At 38.2% G+C, this 19686-nt stretch overlaps 2 protein-coding genes across 2 annotated transcripts; one reads left to right on the top strand and one right to left on the bottom strand.

Moving 5' to 3' along the window:
- Nucleotides 1-1385: 1385 nt before the first annotated feature.
- Nucleotides 1386-2717, bottom strand: BDR25DRAFT_333247 (Aldo/keto reductase; the record flags this gene model as incomplete). Its single annotated transcript, XM_033692815.1, has 5 exons — nucleotides 1386-1730; nucleotides 1784-2118; nucleotides 2186-2393; nucleotides 2445-2489; nucleotides 2535-2717. The coding sequence occupies 5 exons, from the start codon at nucleotides 2715-2717 to the stop codon at nucleotides 1389-1391; spliced, it is 1113 nt and encodes a 370-aa protein (XP_033549182.1).
- A 1658-nt stretch (nucleotides 2718-4375) lies between these two features.
- On the top strand, nucleotides 4376-8886 carry BDR25DRAFT_341797 (P-loop containing nucleoside triphosphate hydrolase protein; the record flags this gene model as incomplete). Its single annotated transcript, XM_033693643.1, has 6 exons — nucleotides 4376-4570; nucleotides 4618-4723; nucleotides 4776-4918; nucleotides 4972-7959; nucleotides 8019-8612; nucleotides 8671-8886. The coding sequence occupies 6 exons, from the start codon at nucleotides 4376-4378 to the stop codon at nucleotides 8695-8697; spliced, it is 4053 nt and encodes a 1350-aa protein (XP_033549183.1). The 3' UTR covers nucleotides 8698-8886.
- Nucleotides 8887-19686: the final 10800 nt, after the last annotated feature.

The raw sequence follows: 19686 nt of genomic DNA on the forward strand, positions 1-19686 counted from the left end.
CTTTGGCTGAATACTTCTGGTGTCAGAACGAGGGATAATTTTCTCTTCGATTTGGTGTCAACGTAAAGTTCTTTAGGAGTTTGATTGAACAAAAGATTTGGCGGCTTCCCCTGACCAAAGCTGGGTGAAGTCCAGCTATGAGCTATGGATCAAAAGATCAACCAATACGTAGCCTTGGCCTAGCTCATCCTTGAATGCGCCGTCCGTCCAATGATGTGCAAAACCTAAATGCTATGGTTCTAGCTGTGCTGCGGCACCTCGATCCTGCTGCTGGTCTGCAGCTCCGTCACACTGCGTTGTCGCGCGAGGAACGGGTAGCATGACATTGCTTGGCAGGATGCTGACTTTAAGCCCGTAACAAAGGTTCTCCTGTCGAGGTTAACGCTCCGCCCCGCCCCACTCCCACCCCAATTTCCCCCTTTACCCGGTTGTCGGCGATGTCAACATGTGTGCCTGCGGCGCGGTATTGACATGTGTGCCGCTCCGCGGTCGATACGCTGCGAGGCACGAGACAAGTGACGGTCGCATGATATGGGGCGATCTCTAACGCCATCAGTTCAGGAGAGTCCAGGAGTAGAGCCGATGTGCCTTAAACACTAAACGTTGGAAATGGAGGGTGAGCGCAAAGCGAGACTTCACAAGATGTTGCTGCCAAGCTAGGACCTTCTGCAGATGGTCGGCAAACGAATCTGCCAGTGGCCGACGCACTAGGGCATTTCGGCACTAAGCGATACCCAAAAAAGCTTAGCTCGTGTCCTTAACCTTACCTCACAATCAGTGAACAACACCTTACCTCCCTGGCAAATTGTCCCGTGTGCGTATGTGTTTTACTGTGGACACGCACCCTGTTAAACATGGACGTTTCGGTCTAATCTTCCTCCATTTCAGAAGTCAACCTTGAGACCTGCTCGTACACTGCCCAACACGCCCCCAGCAGCTACTTATGTCATCAACTCCTACATTCGCACCAGATGACTTGAGGAACGAAAATCCACGAAGCAAAAGCTAAGTTAGTTACCTGCATTGCCATTACCAAAGTAGCCTTTAGTTTGTTACTCATGGCGACACGAAGGACCTTGGTACTACGGCGTCTTCGTCTTCCCAAGTCTCCAAAGCAATGAGCAACACCTAGTGCTTGCTAGAGAGTATTGCAAACATGCAAATACGAATTTGGGGGAAAAAGTACTTCCATAATAAGCTCTGTCGTGCGAAATTCAATCGGCAATCAAAAGTCCTATCTTCGCGTATGTTACTGAGAATCACTCTTTCAACGGAATAATGAATTGCCATCTCGCTCTGCCACCGAAATAATGATCCATTGGATAAAGCGACGACATAGAAATCCAGACTATTTACGATAAATCAAGAATCCGAACGTACTACACGTTTCAGTGGTGTCCTAGTACTCCTTGTGGTTTGTACGCCTCTTCTAAATAATGTTCTTCTTCATCAGTCAGCGCCTTGCCCCTTGCCGCTAATGCCTCGTCAATTCGCTCGACACTGCTGAAACCTATTATTGGGGCCGTTACACGACGGTTCAACCATGCTAAGGCCACATGGCTCATTGGCCAATTGCGTCGTCTTGCAACTTCGCATACCCGTTGTATTATTTCCTGTGAGTTGGTGCTATCATTGTGGTAGAACGCTCCGTTCTTGTTGACAGAAGACCGCAATGTTTGTCTGTTCTGTCCCGGCGCGCGCGCAAGCTGACCGCCAGCCAATGGTGCCCACTGATAACATGTTATCAAATACCTCAGGTGAACATAGGCCATACACTTCTTACCGGGATTACTCCAACTCCAGTTTCCTTACAGAACTGATTCATTTCACGTTCCTCTTCGCGATACAACAAGCTGTAGTGATTTTGCATGGCGACAAATTTCGTGAAGCCACGCTTTTCCGCGGTGTGCTGTAAGGTTGCGAACTGATATGCCCACATAGAGCTAGCGCCTAAATACCGCACCTTGCCAGACTTCACCAGGTCATGGAGTGCTTGCATCGTTTCCTCAGGTGCAACAGTGGGATCGTAACGATGGATTTGCAGCACATCGATGTAAGGCGTATTGAGTCTTTCGAGCGAGTCTTCAACTGCATTGAATATGGCACCTCTTGAGAGCCCTGGCCATGAAGTAGCGTTCACCAAGTATCGGCAGTATAATATAGATGAAGGCAACATTGTACTTACCCCACTGGTTTATGTAGTCCTTACTTTGGTCTGCAAGATCGCCATGCATAGCTACTCGAGACGCAGCGTCAAAGTTCTCCGGATCGCATGTCACGCGATAGCATTTGGTCATAATAGTGAGCTTGCGACGAGGGATGTTGTATGTTTGCACTGCTTTTCCCATAACTCTTTCAGACTGTCCGTTCGAGTAGATGTTCGCCGTATCCCACTACTATGGTAAGCGTGAGATCTTTTCCACCGTCGGGGCCGTACAACCGACTGTGTTGATCCCTTTGTCGTATGCATACTTTAACAATGGAAGCGCCTACAACTCAAGGTTAACTACGATCGTAAGGTCCAGTTTACTAACCTTTTCTTCATCAAGCACCCATGGTAGCCATTGTGAGGTGCCAACTTGGGCTCCACCGAAGATTGGGTTGGACACCCTCAAGCCACTTCTGCCTAGCAGACGGAATTCTGCCTTAGTGGCCTGAATGGACCTGTTCAAGGCTGCTGGGACTCCACTGAAGTTTGCTGCCAATGACCGATTCATGTTTACTGGGGGTTAAGTGGACTCGGCTCGTGGAAGGTATAGAGAAGAATCCTGTCTTTCGCATTCAGACGGAGGAAAAAGTGCTGTTTAGATAATGAAATCGCTCACATTTAAGAGTCGTGGCGGGCTCCCTATGTCCTAGTATCGTTGTACGCTTCGTGAAGAAGTAGTGAAGCACCGTGGCTCAGGGGCTACAGGCAAGTAGATGTTGTTTGAAAAATGCCTTTGGCAGCTTCTAATCGCTAGACTCGAAACAAGCCCAGCTGGGGAGGCCTCTCATACTCGTAATTGCTTGAGTGGAATGCCCACTGGATCGAAAGATCAACCAATACGTAGCCTTGCCCTTGCTCCTTGAATGCTCCGTCCGTCCAATGATGCACAAGACCTGAATGTTATGGTTACAGCGGTGCCGCGACACCTCGATCCTGCTGCTCGTCTGCACCTTCGTCACACTGAGTTCCCGCGTGAGGCACAGCGTAGCATGACATTGCTTGGCAGGATGCTAACTTTAAGTCAGTGACAAAGCTTCTGCTCTCGACAGTAACGCCCCGCCCCGCCCCCTCCCGCAATTGCTCGCTTTAGTCAGTTTCTAATGATATTGACCTGTGTGCCTGCGGCACAGTTGGTAACGCCCCCCGTCGCCGAAATATTGGCCCCTTCGTGTGAGTGGGGAAAAAAGGAAAGAAGGGTGCAAGATCTGTTCAGTTACGCCTGGGACGAGCAGCAAAAAGCAGGTATTACCTAATGTGGCTTAGATATAAGAAAGGTAAACTTATGACGGATTATTTTTACTGTCGATCTATTTTGTGAAGTTATTTTCGTGCCCTTCTCAGGGTTTCTTATTCGGCGAGATTGTGCCAAACCTTGCGGACATGGAATATCATAAGTTCTGGTTATGTTGCAGGCATGTGGTTGATAGGACAGATAAGTCCGGCTTATGCCGAGCGCAACTTGGCACGCCGCCGCCAATTGTGCACCTCAAGAGCCTCTGTACTACATAATGAACTCTATGTTTGTGTACATATTCTTAAACGCTATAGTGCTAGTAGCTTAATTAGCAGCCTTCTTTTTTTCTAATAGATGTAGATTTCTGAGCCTGTGCAGCAGTAGCTTCTCGTCGTGCCATGTATACGATCATTGAATATAGATTTGGAGGATGCCATCGGCATCCGCGGCAGGCCGGCGACCGTTAAAAATGTGCTCATCAAAATCGGAAAGCGCATCTTGTAAAGTCGCTTCAGTAGTACGCATGTTGCCGCGATGTAGTGATAGATATCACCTCTTTTCTGCAGGTGGTTAATTTTCGTGGGGTAGCCGGTGATCCAGGAACTAGGTGGGCCGACTTAGCAACTAGCGTCACAGGTCACGGACTCCGCTTTCATTGCGCCAAGTGTCAGAAACGCTTTGATGCAGCCAATGTCATCCCTGTCGTTCCAGAGTGTTCGGCCACTCGTTTGTATTGCGCTGCTGGAACAAAATCTGCGAGATTTTGTCCCCGTGGCATGAACGACGTTCCCCATACGACATACGCCAAGAACCCTCTCCTGGCACGAGTTTTTGGTCCTTGTTTACAGCCCGTTATACCCATACATCCTGTATAGGTTTCCCAAGGACACTCTTTCATTCTTGGTTCTTTTGATAGTCATTTGTTTTCTACCATGGATACCATAAGCGGGTCCAAACCGGCACCACCACCTGCGGCTACCGCTGAGGCAGATGCAGTTGCACCCCAGGCCCAAGTCCTCGAATCGGGGGCAACATCTAAAGATGAGATTGCACAGAAGACAGAGGCTGATGAGAACGATACAAAGTCATCTCAAAAGGCTCCTGAGGGCGGCTTGAAAAACTACTTCGTAAGATTCTGCTCGTCGAGTGTTCAACGGCTGACTCGACACTTTAGCGAGTCTACTCCTACGGAACCAAACTCGATTTCTTCTTGATCTTAGCATGCTGTATCACCTCTATCGGCTCCGGAATTGCTATGCCTTTGATGAATATAGTCTTCGGTTTGTTTCAAGACGGTCCTAAATGGGGTTTGCAATGCTGAACAGACCCCAGGCGAGCTGGTTGGCAATTTTGCAAATTACTTCAGAGAAGGCACGACGGTGACGCAAGCTGAATTCCAAGCGGAAATTAACAAATTGGCACTATACATTGTCTATCTGTTCATCGGCAAGTTTGTGTTGTCTTACATTTCAATGGTAAACATGCGGGTTCCACTCTTGACACCTACAAACTGACATGCTTCCAACAGCTCGCCGTCCGCATCAGTGGGTTAAGGATATCTGCTGCGTTTCGTTTAGCCTACCTACGCGCCCTATTTGCCCAGCCTGTCAGTATCGTCGACACCATCAGCCCTGGCAAGGTCTCTACGCGCATAACAACCTCGTCGAACACTGTGCAACTCGCTATATCCCAACACTTCGCAATGTTGTTTCAGTCGTTCTCATTCGTGATCGCCCTATATATTGTTGCCTTTCTCAAAAGCTGGCTGCTGACACTTGTCGCTTCGGCATCTTTGCCCTTCATGCTGTTCATCTACGGATCACTTGTCCCGCCTTTCATACGGATACACAAGATCACGGAGAAACATCATGATGATGCCTCAGCCATGGCTTATGAGATGTTCTCTTCCGTGCGCATTGTGGTTGCATTTGGAGCTGAGGCTAAATTGGCCAGACAGCACGAGAAGATGCTTGACAAAGCCGCCAGGAACGAGAAGCGGGCGGCGCCTTTGATGGGTCTGATGATGTCTCCAAATATGATTGCCATGTATGGGACATTCGCAATCTCATTTTGGTTCGGCATCAAGCAGTACACCGAGGGCAAAATATCAGACGTGGGAGTCATCACTGTCGTGCTCTTCTCCGTCATGATGGCTGTACAACATATCGGAAGACTTGCAAGCCCGGTAGTTGCTATCGCGAAAGCTGCTTCAGCTGCAACAGAACTCTTTGCCACAATCGATGCCCCGACCCTGGACACCTCCGGCCTCCAAGAGCCTGATGTTACCGCCGATGCGGACATCCTGTTTGAAAACGTCTCCTTCTCATATCCTAGTAGACCAAACGTTCAAATTCTGGATGGGTTGAATCTGACCTTTGAGGCTGGCAAGGTTACTGCTATAGTAGGACCATCCGGTTCAGGCAAGTCGACAATTGTCGGCCTTATCCAGAGATGGTATGAGCTCCTCGGAACCACAGCAGTGAATACTGCCATTGATGAGACTATGAGCCCTGCTGCGCCCCACGCACAAGTAGAGGAGGAGCAACCATCCAGGGAATCGAAATGGTTCAAAAAGCGAGACAATGCGAAAAAAGACAACGACAAAGGCGCAACTAGTGCCGGTCACGAGGAAAAGAAAGAAGAACTCGATCTTGGGCCAAACACGTCTACCGGAACCATTAGAGTGCGAGGAACAGATCTGCGTAAAGTTGACCTCAAGTGGTGGCGATCACAGATTGGTCTTGTGCAACAAGAACCATTTCTTTTCAACGACACGCTGTACAACAACGTCGTCTTCGGCCTTTGTGGAACGCGCTACGAAGGTTTCTCAAAGGAAAAAAAGATGAAGATGGTCAAAGAGGCGTGCCACCAAGCCTACGCTGAAGAGTTCATATCAAGACTACCACAGGGCTACGACACGCTTGTCGGAGAGAGTGGCATCAAGCTTTCTGGTGGCCAACGACAACGTATCGCCATTGCTCGAAGCATCATCAAACAACCACCGATATTGATTCTTGATGAAGCCACAAGTGCCATCGATGTGCGCACGGAACAGATTGTTCAAAAAGCGCTTGATCGCGTGTCGAAGAACCGTACGACCATCGTCATTGCCCATCGTCTCTCCACTATCAGGCGTGCTGACAAGATCATCGTCTTGCGGCAAGGCAAGCTCGTTGAACAAGGTACCCATGACGAGTTACTAAGCATTGACCTTGGTGTATATCGGGGCCTAGTCACAACTCAGAACCTTGCTGTGGAGGCAGAAGAAGAAACTGTTGAAGACTGTCCACTTACAAAAGTCACAAGTGCTGAACCAGAGACATCTTTTGTACATGAGAAAGGCAGCAACGCTTCCGTGGACGATCCAGAGTACAAGCCTACTGGTCTAGTCAACAGCTTCGGACGTCTCTTGTTCGAACAGCGCAAACATTGGGTGCTCTACAGCATCGCGATTGTTGGCATTCTAGCAGCTGGTGCTGTCCATCCGCTCCTAGCATTCGTTTTTGCCAACGTCATCCAAGTGTTCACTTACACCGGCGACCGCCTGGTAAGCGAGGGAAACTTCTATGCAGGCATGTTCGGCGTTCTAGCTGCTGGTACCGGCGTGGCTTACTTCGTTCTCGGCATCGCTACGCACCTCATTTCGATCGTTATAACACGTCATTACCGGCAAGAGTACCTGAGCAGCATGATCCGCAGGCGTATTCCTTTCTTTGACGACGTAGGTCACAGTCCTGGGTCCTTAACGTCTCGATTAAGTTCCGACTGCACACAGTTGCAGCAACTCATGTCCACCGAGATATCCTTCGTACTCATTGCCATTGTCAACCTTGTGGGCTGTACCATCATTTCTTTCGTATATGGCTGGAAACTAAGTCTCGTCGGTTTCTTCTCCGCCATGCCAATCATCCTAGTTGCTGGGTACATTCGCATGCGCATGGAAATCCACTACGAGACTGAGAATGCCAAAGTGTTCGACAATAGTAGTCAGTTTGCTTCCGAAGCTGTTGGCGCATTCCGCACCGTACTCAGCCTGATCATGGAAGACATGATTAGCAGCCGCTATGATACTCTCTTGAAGGGACATGTGAGGGATGCCTTTCGGTCTGCCAAGCTCAACATGTTAGTCTTTGCAGCAAGTGATAGTCTCGAACTAGCATGCAACGCTTTAGCATTTTGGTACGGCGGGACGTTGCTGGCTAGACGAGAGTACGATATTATCCAGTTTTTCGTGGTCTTTATGGGTATAATCTTTGGGTCCGTGGCGGCGGGGATGTGGTTCTCTGTCGCGCCCAACATGGCGCAGGCTACAGGTGCAGCAAATCGCATTTTAAGTATGCGAGCGGCACAAAAGGAAGGAGAGGAGTCATGGACGAAGATGAGGGAGGAGAAGGGGGCTGTAAGTGTCGAATTCCAAAATGTGGGCTTCACATACAAGTCGCGTGAGATACCGGTGTTATCAAATTTGAACCTTAAGGTTGAAGCTGGCCAGTTTGCTGCGCTTGTTGGAGCTTCGGTAAGTCTTTCGCATTGATTTTTAAGGGCATATGTTAATATTGACTAATTTGATGACAGGGCTGCGGAAAATCAACAGTCATCTCCCTCCTAGAACGTTTCTACGATCCTACGCACGGCACCATCCTTTACAACAACCAAGATATCACCTACCTTGACCCCGCCTCTTACAGAACGCAACTTAGTCTTGTGTCACAGGAACCAACCTTGTACGAAGGCACCATTCTCGAAAACGTTGCCCTTTCCATCGACGTCGCAACAGATGCAGAAATTGAAGCAGCATGTCACGACGCACAGATCCACGACTTTATCATCTCTCTACCAGATGGCTACGCCACCCGTCTTGGTCCCAAGGGCATGAGTCTGTCTGGAGGACAGAAACAACGCTTGAGTCTTGCTCGCGCGTTGCTTCGCAAACCAAAACTCTTACTACTCGATGAAGCAACATCTTCTCTCGATTCCGAATCCGAGAAGTTGGTACAAGAAGCTATTGAGCGCGTGACAGGCGAGGGGAGACGCACTGTTATCGCCGTCGCTCATCGCCTTGCTACGATCCATAAGGCAGATGTAATTTTCGTTCTTGGGAGCGGGAAAGTGTTGGAGAAGGGTGATCACCAAGGATTGTTGAGGAAGAGGGGCATTTATTGGCAGATGGTGAGTTAATCCATGCTATGGCATATACCAACAATAATGTGCTAACAAAAAAATGTAGTGTCAAGCCCAAGTATTAGATCGATAATGTTACGGATCGTGATCCTTCTTCGCACTAATAGTTAGCAAACACCACCACCAATCTGGATATACTCATATCTGGATTGTCTTGTTATCTTGGTGTCACTGTAGAAGGATTCTATTCACCTCGATATTCAACTTCCCACCTAATCTTCGCTTTCGTTCATAGATCCTTTTAGTAATACTTCTCTATTATATCACATGTAATAGATATTAGTTACTTCACCACTACTCTCAATCAAACCCAGGACATCCTCAGGTTCAATGTGCAAAAACTCTTCTTGGTAAATTAACATTACCTATAACAAGCTGAAATTCAGAATGAAAACTAGCCAACAGTGGGAATATAGACAAAGCAGCTCAGGGCTTCCAACGGGCCGTACCGTACGTTTAGTAATGCCCTAGGTACGGTATGTAGTACGGGCTGTATTACTCTTTTAGGAAGTTTGTATGGCAATTTTAGAGGAGTAGAAGGGCTCTGGCGAGCAGTGGGCCTGTGGGAGCGTTCAAGGCGGGGGCTCTAATTAGCTAAAAGTTTTGCAAAGACGCTTAAATCTCTTTCTAAGTCTTTTAATTTATCCACCTGCTGTCAGTTGACTTAAAAATGCCTACTACTAACTATTTTCTATTGCGGACTTACCCATCTACGTGCCTTACTGCCTTGCAGGCCTTATCTAGTTAATTACATTTCTTAACTTTTAATTACAACTACTTTAGTTTTAAGATCGCTAGCAGCATTATAAAAGCTAGGTAAATAAGGTAACTAGGTTAATAGAGACAATCTTTAACTTGTATTTACATGCTAAGAATAAGAATAAGCCTTAGGATAAGCTCTTATTTCCTAGGCGCTGAAAGCTGCTAAGTAGCGACTATCTTAACAATAATTACAAGGCCTAGCTCTCTATTACCCTCCCTCTTATAAAAAATCAACTCTTATATAAGCGTAAGGAAGCGTTAAATAACCTGCAACTCTAATAGAACTTTATAAAAGCTAATTACTACAAAGGCTACCTTTTACTACGCGGAGAACCCCTACAATAGGAGCTTACTAGAGGGAAAACAGCCTGTTCTATCCTCTTTAAAATCGCTCTTAACCTTCTTACTACTAGATGCGAGAGCAATAAGTGTTTTAGTGTAGATAATTACATAGTAACTAACAATTAAGGCTATTTAACGCTAGAAGAACTAGGTAGTAAGCAGGATTATCTCAGCTAGCTCAGCCGGGGCGATGAGGGAGCCGAGGATGTACAAACCACCATGCATAGTGCTACTCCAAACAGAGTATAGCCTGGGGGCTAACAGTTTCCAACGCTTGTAGCTAGCGTTTCTCTCATATGCTGTCTAAGAGACATTTGTAATTTTCTCTATAATTTAGAGTACTTTAAAAGCTTAACAACAGAATTAGATTTAGCTATTATCTAGCTAATATCCCTAGGCACTAGCCTATTAGTTAGTCCCGAGGGCTATTAAGAGAAAAGTAGAAATAGTATTGAATTTAGTAGTTAAAGAAAACTGTGTCCTTACTATAGAACTAGGTTTAATACCGCAATACCTACCTAGCTTAGAGGTAGCGTTATCAACAAGCTAGTTAGAGCCACTTGCAACGCAAATAATGTGTACTGCAGTTTGCTTCACGTTGCTATAATCTACTGCAATTTGTTGCAATTTGTTGCAGTTTGCTGTAGTTTGCTGTAGTTTGCTGCAATTTGCTGCAATTTTCTCTGTGCCTTTTCTAACGCTGACAGTTTGTCAGATTGAAGCACTGTTTCTGGGCTTCCTGAGATGAATGATGGGTTTGGATATGATGTATGGGATGATGATTGATTGTATTGATTTATCAATCCTTTTTCTGCTCTACTCGTGTTGCTCGGCTTTTGTTTTTCCGATCCGAGTCCCTCGCGCACTTGCCCTATGCGCGACCAGCTTGCAACATGCTGCAATTTGTTGCAGAATGCTGCAAAATGCTGTAACATGCTGCAATTTGCTGCAACATGCTGCAATTTGCTGCAACATGCTGCAAAATGCTGCAAAATGCTGCAACATGCAGCAATTTGCAGCAACATACTGTTCGAGCTTATTGCTCGTACTATGTAGCAGCTTTCGTCAAGCGTTCCTCCTGTCTTGACAGTAGGTGCGCATATCTGACAATAGTACGAGCAATAAGCCCGAACAGTATGTTGCAGCAAATTGCAGCATGTTGCAGCAAATTGCAGCATGTTGCAAGCTGGTCGCGCATAGGGCTAGTGCGCGAGGGACTCGGACCGGAAAAACAAAGCCGAGCAACACGAGCAGAGCAGACCAAAAATTTTTTTTTGATTAATTAATACAATTAATCATCATCCCATACATTATATCCAAAACCCATCATTTATCTTAGGAAGCCTAGAAACAGTGCTTTAATCTAACAGCTTCTTTGCCTTCTTTCTGTTACTGCGCGCTCTAAACTTATTTTAAGCTGTTAAGCGCAGGCCTTTCTTAATGTAGCTGCCTTATTAGCTGCTTAAAGCTTAGTAATTTCCTATTACACTAACACTAGCTTATGTGCAATTATTACTGCCCTTTGTAAGGCTTTTTTTCTAGAGGCATTACTCCCCTAGAACTCTCTCTATACATAGAGCTACTTGCAACACAACTAATATCTACTAGGGATTGCTGCCTGCTGCTGTAATCTACTATAGTTTACTATAATTTACTATAGTTTACTGCAATTTACTATAGTTTACTACAATTTGCTACAATTTGCTACAATTTACTATAGTTTGCTGTAATTTACTGTAGTTTACTATAGTTTACTGTAGTTTACTATAGTTTACTATAGTTTACTGTAGTTTACTATAGTTTACTGCAATTTGCTGTAGTCTACTATAATTTACTACAATTTACTTTATGCATTTTTTAACACTGCTAGGTAATCTCTTACTAACACCTTTAGGCATTAGCCTATTATATTTAATTAGTAGTTAAAGAAGCTAAACTAGCAGTTTTGTAAGCAAAACAGCTTATTAAGGTATTACATGTACTACATTAATCTTTGCAGCGATAGAGAGGCAGAGATAGAGGTAGAGGCAGCGCTAGAGCTTTCTAGCACTTTAAGAAATTCCTGCAGAGGTAATAAACTACACAAGCTGTAGCTCTACAACTAGGGCTTTAATACTAAAATAATTAAATTAAAGATATTAAGTAGCAGTATTAGGCGTAGCGTAGCAGTATTAGGCAGTAAAAGGAACAAGTGCAACGCTAGAAAACATAAAGTGCAAAAAAAAGAAAGACTATTATAAGATTAAAAATGTGTTAAAAGCTAGAGCTAAAATATGTTTTTTTAATTATAGCTAATAATTAACTAATTTCTAAATAACTGTTAAATAGGCTCTATACTAGCTAGCATTTATAATTAGTAAGTACGTGCAAGGCAAAGAGAGTTGCACAGTGTACACATTACGCAGAGGGGGGTAGTAGGTAACTAGGGTTAATTGTTCTTCTTCTTCTAAGTCTGTGTAAAGGAAAGGAATATTTATCTGTTTATATGTGCAACTATAACATAAGCCTATAACACCTAACACTTAACAGCATATCTAAATACTTTTATTTAGACAATAACTAATCTTAAATTTATATAAACCTTTAGTTTTTAAAAAAGAAATTTTACTAACTTAATTAAAGCTAAAAATTAGCTAGCTATTATTTACTTTTAAGTATTACTTTACTTATAAGTATACTTTATAATAAGTAATTTAGTTATGTATAAAGTTTTTAGCTTAGCGCCTATATACTTTTTTAAAAAGTAAAATAACCTATATTAAATAGCTATAAAAAGTGTAATAAGTAAAAATGTCCGTACGCAGCAGCAGCGTCGCGGCCTGGATACAAACAATCGCGCACGAGCAGGATCACGTATCTATGTCACATGATGCTTGTGCGCGAACCTCTGTGCGCGAACATCTAGATATCCCCCTTTTCCTCTGTACAGAGGAAAGACAAGAGTAATAGAACTAAAAACATGTTGCCCTTACCTTACCTACCTTGTACGCTGTGCACACTGTACACTACTCTTACTTTTGCTACTTAAGTGCTTATACTATAAGCAGCTAGCTGTTAGAGCCTATTTAACACTAATTAGTAGTTAATTTAATTAACTATAAATTAGTAAGAGTAATAATAAAGTACCTACACTTTATAAAGTACTTTATTTTATTACCTATTCCTTAGAAAGAGTAATAGCAGAGTACCTACACCTTACAAGGTACTTTGTTTAGTTACTTATTCTTTAGGATAGTAGATTAATCCTTTGCATTATACAGCAAGCTCTGCTACTGTACAAAGTAAAAAGGAGATAGTGTAAGACGCACACTAAAGCTACTAAAGCTGCACAACCTAGCAGCTAGATAATAGCACATTAATTCTTTACATTATACAGCAAGCTCTGCTACTATATAAAGTAAGAAGGAGATAGTGTAAGGCGCACACTAAAGCTATTAAAGCTGCACAACCTAGTAGCTAGACAACAGCAGTACCTGCGCGATCTACTGCACAAGTAATTAACCCTACACCTTATAAGGCACTTTGTTTTGTTACCTATCCCTTAAAAAGAGTAATAATAAAGCACTTACACTTTATAAAGTACTTTATTTAGTTACTTATTTTTTAGAATAGTAAATTAATTCTTTACATTATACAGTAAGCTTTGCTACTGTATAAAGTAAGAAAGAGATAGTGTAAGGCGCACACTAAAGCTATTAAAGCTGCATGACCTAGCAGCTAGACAACAGCAGTACCTGTGTAATCTACTAGAAAAGTAATTAACTATACTATTATAATAAAATTTTACTAGCAACTAATAACTCTATGTAATAATAGAAAAAATAAAGAATAATTCCTATTATATAAATAACTTATAAAGGATATAGGGATATTAGAGGCAACACTACAGAACAAGACTAGCCTAGAGTACTAAAATAATAAAATTAATATATTAAAAGCTCTAATAAGCCTATAGACTTAATTATATATAAGTTACATAATTACTAATCTATATATAATAACTTAAAAAGGCGCTACCTTTCTAAGTGCATATATAAAGAATTTTAAAGGATAAACACTATAAAACTTCTTAGCACTTAGCTATATATTTAAAAGGGAGCTTATATAAGTGCTAAAAGACAAGGGAATTACACTACAGCTAAGCACTAAAGGTACCTAAGCCTAGAAGCTGTATAATATAGCATAAAAGAAAGTAATTGCACTAAAAAAGCTTTATATATAACCTTTATTACTATATAAGGCTTTGCACAGAAGCAGACTAAACATAATGCTGCTATTAACACTAAATGTACTAGCATTACCTGCTTTTACACCTTAGCTAGCACTACACTAATTACTGTACAAACAATACATGCTACCCTACCCAACGCCTGCTCCACACCCTCAATTGTACACACCACCGCCTGCAGTAGTGTATGCACCACTAATACCACCTGCACAATCCATACCACATTACAGCCTATACAAACTTCCACTCTAGAGGGAAACTGCTAAAGAAAAACTTCTAGTAGACAAAATTATATAATTTTAAAAAGCATAAAAAAAAATAATAACTATATAAGTTAACTATATAACATTTTTATAAATAAAATAAGGATTTTTATTAATTTATGTTAATAGCTAAATATTTAGAAAACTTAGTACATAGACATCTTTCTAGACATCCTAAAAAGTTAGGCAAATATGTACTATATGCACAACATAAGCCCTAGACATAACTAAAAGCATTTATATAACACCTTAAGTAGTTACTTTAACACTAATGTAAACTATAGCTAGTACTAGACAGACTAGACAATAATAACTTTTATATAATGCTAATAAAAAAACTTTAACAAGAGTTTATATAAAGTTCTTAAAATAATAATTAATAAGCTTACACTTATATAAAAAGCACTAAAAATAAAATTTTAAAAAAATGTTCTACTACACACTGCTATTGTATAAGCCTGTTAAAGACAACTAGAACTAGAACATACTATGTTTACTATTAAGCTCTTATGCAAAGCCCTATTTAGTAACTTATAGGCATTACTTTAAGTTACTATAAACTAAAGGGTAAACTAATACTTTTAGAAACTGCCTAATACATACTATATAAACTACTAATATAACTCTGCATAATAAAAGTCTGCATAACAAGAAGAAAGCTTTTTTTTATGTAAAAAAAAATAATATAAAAGATCTTTATCTAGGTTTAGGCTATAATCTAGAGACAACTGCATATAGATAAAGAAGTGCTTTATCTGCTATAAAAAAATATTAGTTATTAAACTACTTTTATAATAACTATATATAAGCAAAAAACTAGTATGTTACTTTATATAAAGATTTCTATAATAAGACTTTATTATATAAAGCTATTACTTTATACATCTAAGACTTTAAAGGTTACCCTAAAAAAAAATAATTTACATAATATAAAGAAAATAGAATAAAAGAGTAAAAATACTAAAAAAGCTGTTAACTACCTTACTTTTACTGCCTATTTATACTATGTAATAGAAAAGGACATCTACAGCATTAAACCTAAAGAATATGCTAAGTAGTTTATCTTTAATAACTAATACTATATAGTATACTAAGGCAAACTATAAGATATAGGCATAGTAAAAATTTTTACTATTAGTAAGTTTTAACTTAAGGCGTATATATAAAAAAACTTATATATAGAAATTAATTAAACACCTAGCTAAACAGATAGTAGCTTTAAAAGCTAGACACTAAAAAGATTAATTAGTACTATATAAATCTAGAACTTAATTAGTCTAGTTATATACTACATTCTAGAGACTTTAACACTATTTTTACTATTACTAGCAGATGCTAACTAACTTAGAGCATACTTTAATAACATTTTAAATATTATTATACATAAAGACAAAACTATAGTACTTATTATATAAAAATAAAAACACTTTTTTTTTAATATTAGTAAAAAAAAATTTATGTCTTTTTTTACTAAATTAAAACTTTACTGCCTTTACTACTAATTTAGACACCCTTGCATAGAGAGACTCTAAAAGATGCTAACTAGCGCTAGCTATAACATTAATGCTGCAGTGCTAGAAGAGATTAAGAAGTTCTGCTACCTCTACTAATTATATAACTAGGCCCTATAAAGATTTAAGTTTATAATTAAAAATAACACCTACTTTAACTATAAAGTTATTATTAATGTTATATAAATTAATAATAAAGATGTTTTATATATTATTAATATAAACACATTATTTTAAGCTACTACATTCCTAAAATCTATATCTGCACAAGATACCTAGAATGCACTATGTAAATGCTAGATTAACACTTATTAAGGACCTCTAGACTATATTATGCATAACCTTAGTATAAACTTTACTTTAGAGGATTTTTAAGCTTGTGTAAAAATTATAGAAGCTATATATAGGCAGATGCCTATAAAAGCACATTAAGTAGTTAGAAAAGTTAAGCGCGTGCACACACCTCTTTAACAAGTGTTTAACATCCTAAAGACTAAGCTAGGTAACTGTACAGATAATAAGGCTATTCTATAGATAGCAGTTAAGGCTTTAAACAACATAGCTAGCCTACACAGTCTAGTACCCACGCTGCTAGTCTTTAAGGCATACCTAAGAATTAACCTAAACTCTCTACTATTACTAGACATTATTATATAAGTAAGCGCTATATAAAAAGTAATAAAGATACTTTAAAAAGACTATATAAAAGTAAACATTAATTATGTAATTAACACTTATAATAGCCTTATAATATATAAAGTTCTTAACCTCTCTCTTAGCTTAAAGATTATAGCATAAAAAAAGAAAAAAGGCTAGACTAGCTTATATAAGATTAAGAGTATTAAAAAGAGAAACATTATTATTAAAAGAAAAAATAGCCTACTAAAGCTTTAATATACATAGGTTAAACTATACTATAAAGAAAAAAAAAAGACAGCTTACTTATAATAAATAACCTAAATAAACTAATCTCTATATAAAAGAATTTTTTAAAGAAGAGAAAAAAAAAATAGCTTTATAAAAATGTTATAAAAGTAGAACTAAAGCCTACTATAGACTAAGCCTCTTAAAATAGCAATGCTGCACTAGTGCAAAGGGAAAATATAGATACTAGAAGAAGTAAAAGGTAAAGGAAACCTGCATAAAGTCTAGACTAGGTATTTTTAACCTAGAAAAAAAAATAATTAGGCTTTATTTATTAAGCTTTATATAAATAGTGTAATTACTATACCTAGAAAACTATTTAAGAAATTAGACTGCATAGAGATAAACATTTTAATTACTAATAGCACTTTTAAAGTTATAGTATATAACTTAATAAAGTATAAAGGTTAAATTTTTAACCTTTACTTTATATAAAAAGTAAAAGGTAAAATAACCTAACTATATAAAAAATTCTGCCTAGTGTTTACTAGCTACTTAGATAAAGAGAAAAAAGAAATTTTTACTTAGTTACTAACTATTTAAAGAATAAGCTAGAGACTACTTTTAGCTATAAAAGTAAGCCTAAGAGCTATATATAAAATGCATTTTAAACTATATAATATTATATAAGTATACATCTAATTAATAAATAAGCTTATGCGCACGCTGTACACAAAGCTACTAAAAAAGATACACTAGAGCTTTCTACTAAATACAATACTCTAGGTTGTACAACCTTTATATAGAGCTGCTAAATTAGGACTGTATTAGTTTAAGACATACTATAACTACTATAAAAAAAAGCTATATATGCACATCTTTTTATATAACCTCTACCTCTTAATTACTAATAAAGAAAAGCACACTTTTAGTATTACTAGCTTATAAATAAATAATACTTTAAGCATTATAATAAAAAATTTTGCATAAAAAGAAAAAAAAAAAACTATAAAAAGTAAAGTTTTATATAAAAAGTAAGACTATTTTAGTAAAAAAGCAACTTATTAAGTTTAATAGTAAAAAAATTAAACTTACACATAACATAGTAGTCTTTACTTAAAAAAGATAAGTAAGCTACTTTTATATAATTAACCTAGAAAATAAAAATGCTGCATAATAATATATTAAGTAACATGTAAGAGAGGCATACATTATATTTATGTGTTAACTAAAGGTAGTATTTAACTTATCTATTACTACATAAACTATAGACCCTTTATATAATAACATTAATACACTTAATGTATAAATCTAATAGTAGATAGATAATAGTAAGCATAGTCTTACCTTCTTACTATTATAGCTTAATTATGTAAAGCTATTTATTTTTATAAATAAATTATTTACTAATAATAAAAACCTTAGCTTATAGCTAGAATTTTTAATTATATTAAGTAATAAGAACTATATAAAGTAAAGTAACTACTTTAAAATACTAGGTAACATTATACACTAAAATTTTACTAAGTGTAAAAGAGTAACTAAGAGTGTCCTTACTAGTAAACTATATAAAATAGTTAAAAAGTTTAATAATATAATTACACTTAGTATAACTTTATAGTAAATTATATAAATACTTAAACTACTACTAATTCTAGTAGTAATCTGCATAGATTTAAAGTTTTTATATAATTACTTTATTAAGCTAAGCACTACTAGTAAAAAGTAACTTATAATTAACATTATATTACTTTATAAATTATATAAAAAAAGAGAAATTACTAAAATAAAGTAAATTAATAGTAAAAATAACTTAGTAGATGTATGTATAAAAAAAACACTAAACTAAGCTTTTTAATTATTAGTCCTAACTAACTGCCTCTCTGTTTAGATAGAAGCATCTGTAGACTAGCTAGATTCTGTGCATAAAGATGCCTTAGACTAACTAGACTAATAACGCCTTTATATAAAGCCTATTTTTTTTATTTTATTTTTTTTTATATTATACATACTTATTTTTCTTATTATAAGAATCTATTACTGTTAGCACTATATAAAAAAAAAAAAAGCTAAAGGATTATATAGTAAAGCTTAAAAAGTAAAGAATAAAAAAAAAAGCTATTTATATAGTATAACTAGCCTATTCTAATGCACAGCATTACTAAGGCAAGTCCTAATAAAATAAGGTAGAGTAAAGGTAAAACATAATTAAATAAACTTACATAGATAGAAGAGAGGTAACACGTATAGAAGGTAACTCTTTAGATAAAAAGAAAAGTTGCTAGTGTCTATACACAGCAGCAGTGTTGCAGCCTAGATACAAACAATTGCGCACAAGCAGGATCACGTATCTATGTTACATAATGCTTATGTGTAAACCTCTGTGCGTGAACATCTAGATATCCCCTTTTTTCTTTATATAGAGGAAAGATAAGAGTAATAAAACTAGAAACATGTTGCCCTTACTTTACCTACTTTGTACACTGTGCACACTGTACACTACTCTTACTCTTGCTACTTAAGTGCTTATACTATAAGCAGCTAGCTGTCAGAGCCCATTTAACAAAAAAAGTATATAAATAGTAATAATTTTACTATCTTTATAGTATTATAAAAAATAAAGTAAGTTATTAGTAAATCTTACTATACTTAATATATTTAAGTTTATAAAGTTAAGTAAAATCTTTTTTAAAACATACTAACTAGTTAGTTATAATTTTTTTATTAGTTTATATATTTTATATATATATATTTTTTTACAAAAAAGTATAACGTACTTCATAGGCGAGTTGCTCACACACCTGAGTTGCTTACTTTTGCTAAGACCCCACTAAACTACCCTTCCTACACTAATGCATTCCCCACAACACTACTTAGACGCGCTAAAAAAATGTTAGATACAGCTTACGCTCTAAGCTTTTAAATAAGACATAAAACTCTTAAAGAAATGTGCTATAGCTATATGTAAAGTCTTATAAAAGACAATAAATAACTATAGCGCTAGACAACCTTTATAAGCTAATTCTACAGCTAAATTACAGAGGCTAGGTAATAAAAAGGAGCAGGTGATTATTAAGACTATACTTAAGCTA

Source organism: Lindgomyces ingoldianus (genome assembly GCF_010093535.1).
Source record: "Lindgomyces ingoldianus strain ATCC 200398 unplaced genomic scaffold BDR25scaffold_11, whole genome shotgun sequence".
In the NCBI taxonomy this organism is placed as follows: domain Eukaryota; kingdom Fungi; phylum Ascomycota; class Dothideomycetes; order Pleosporales; family Lindgomycetaceae; genus Lindgomyces; species Lindgomyces ingoldianus.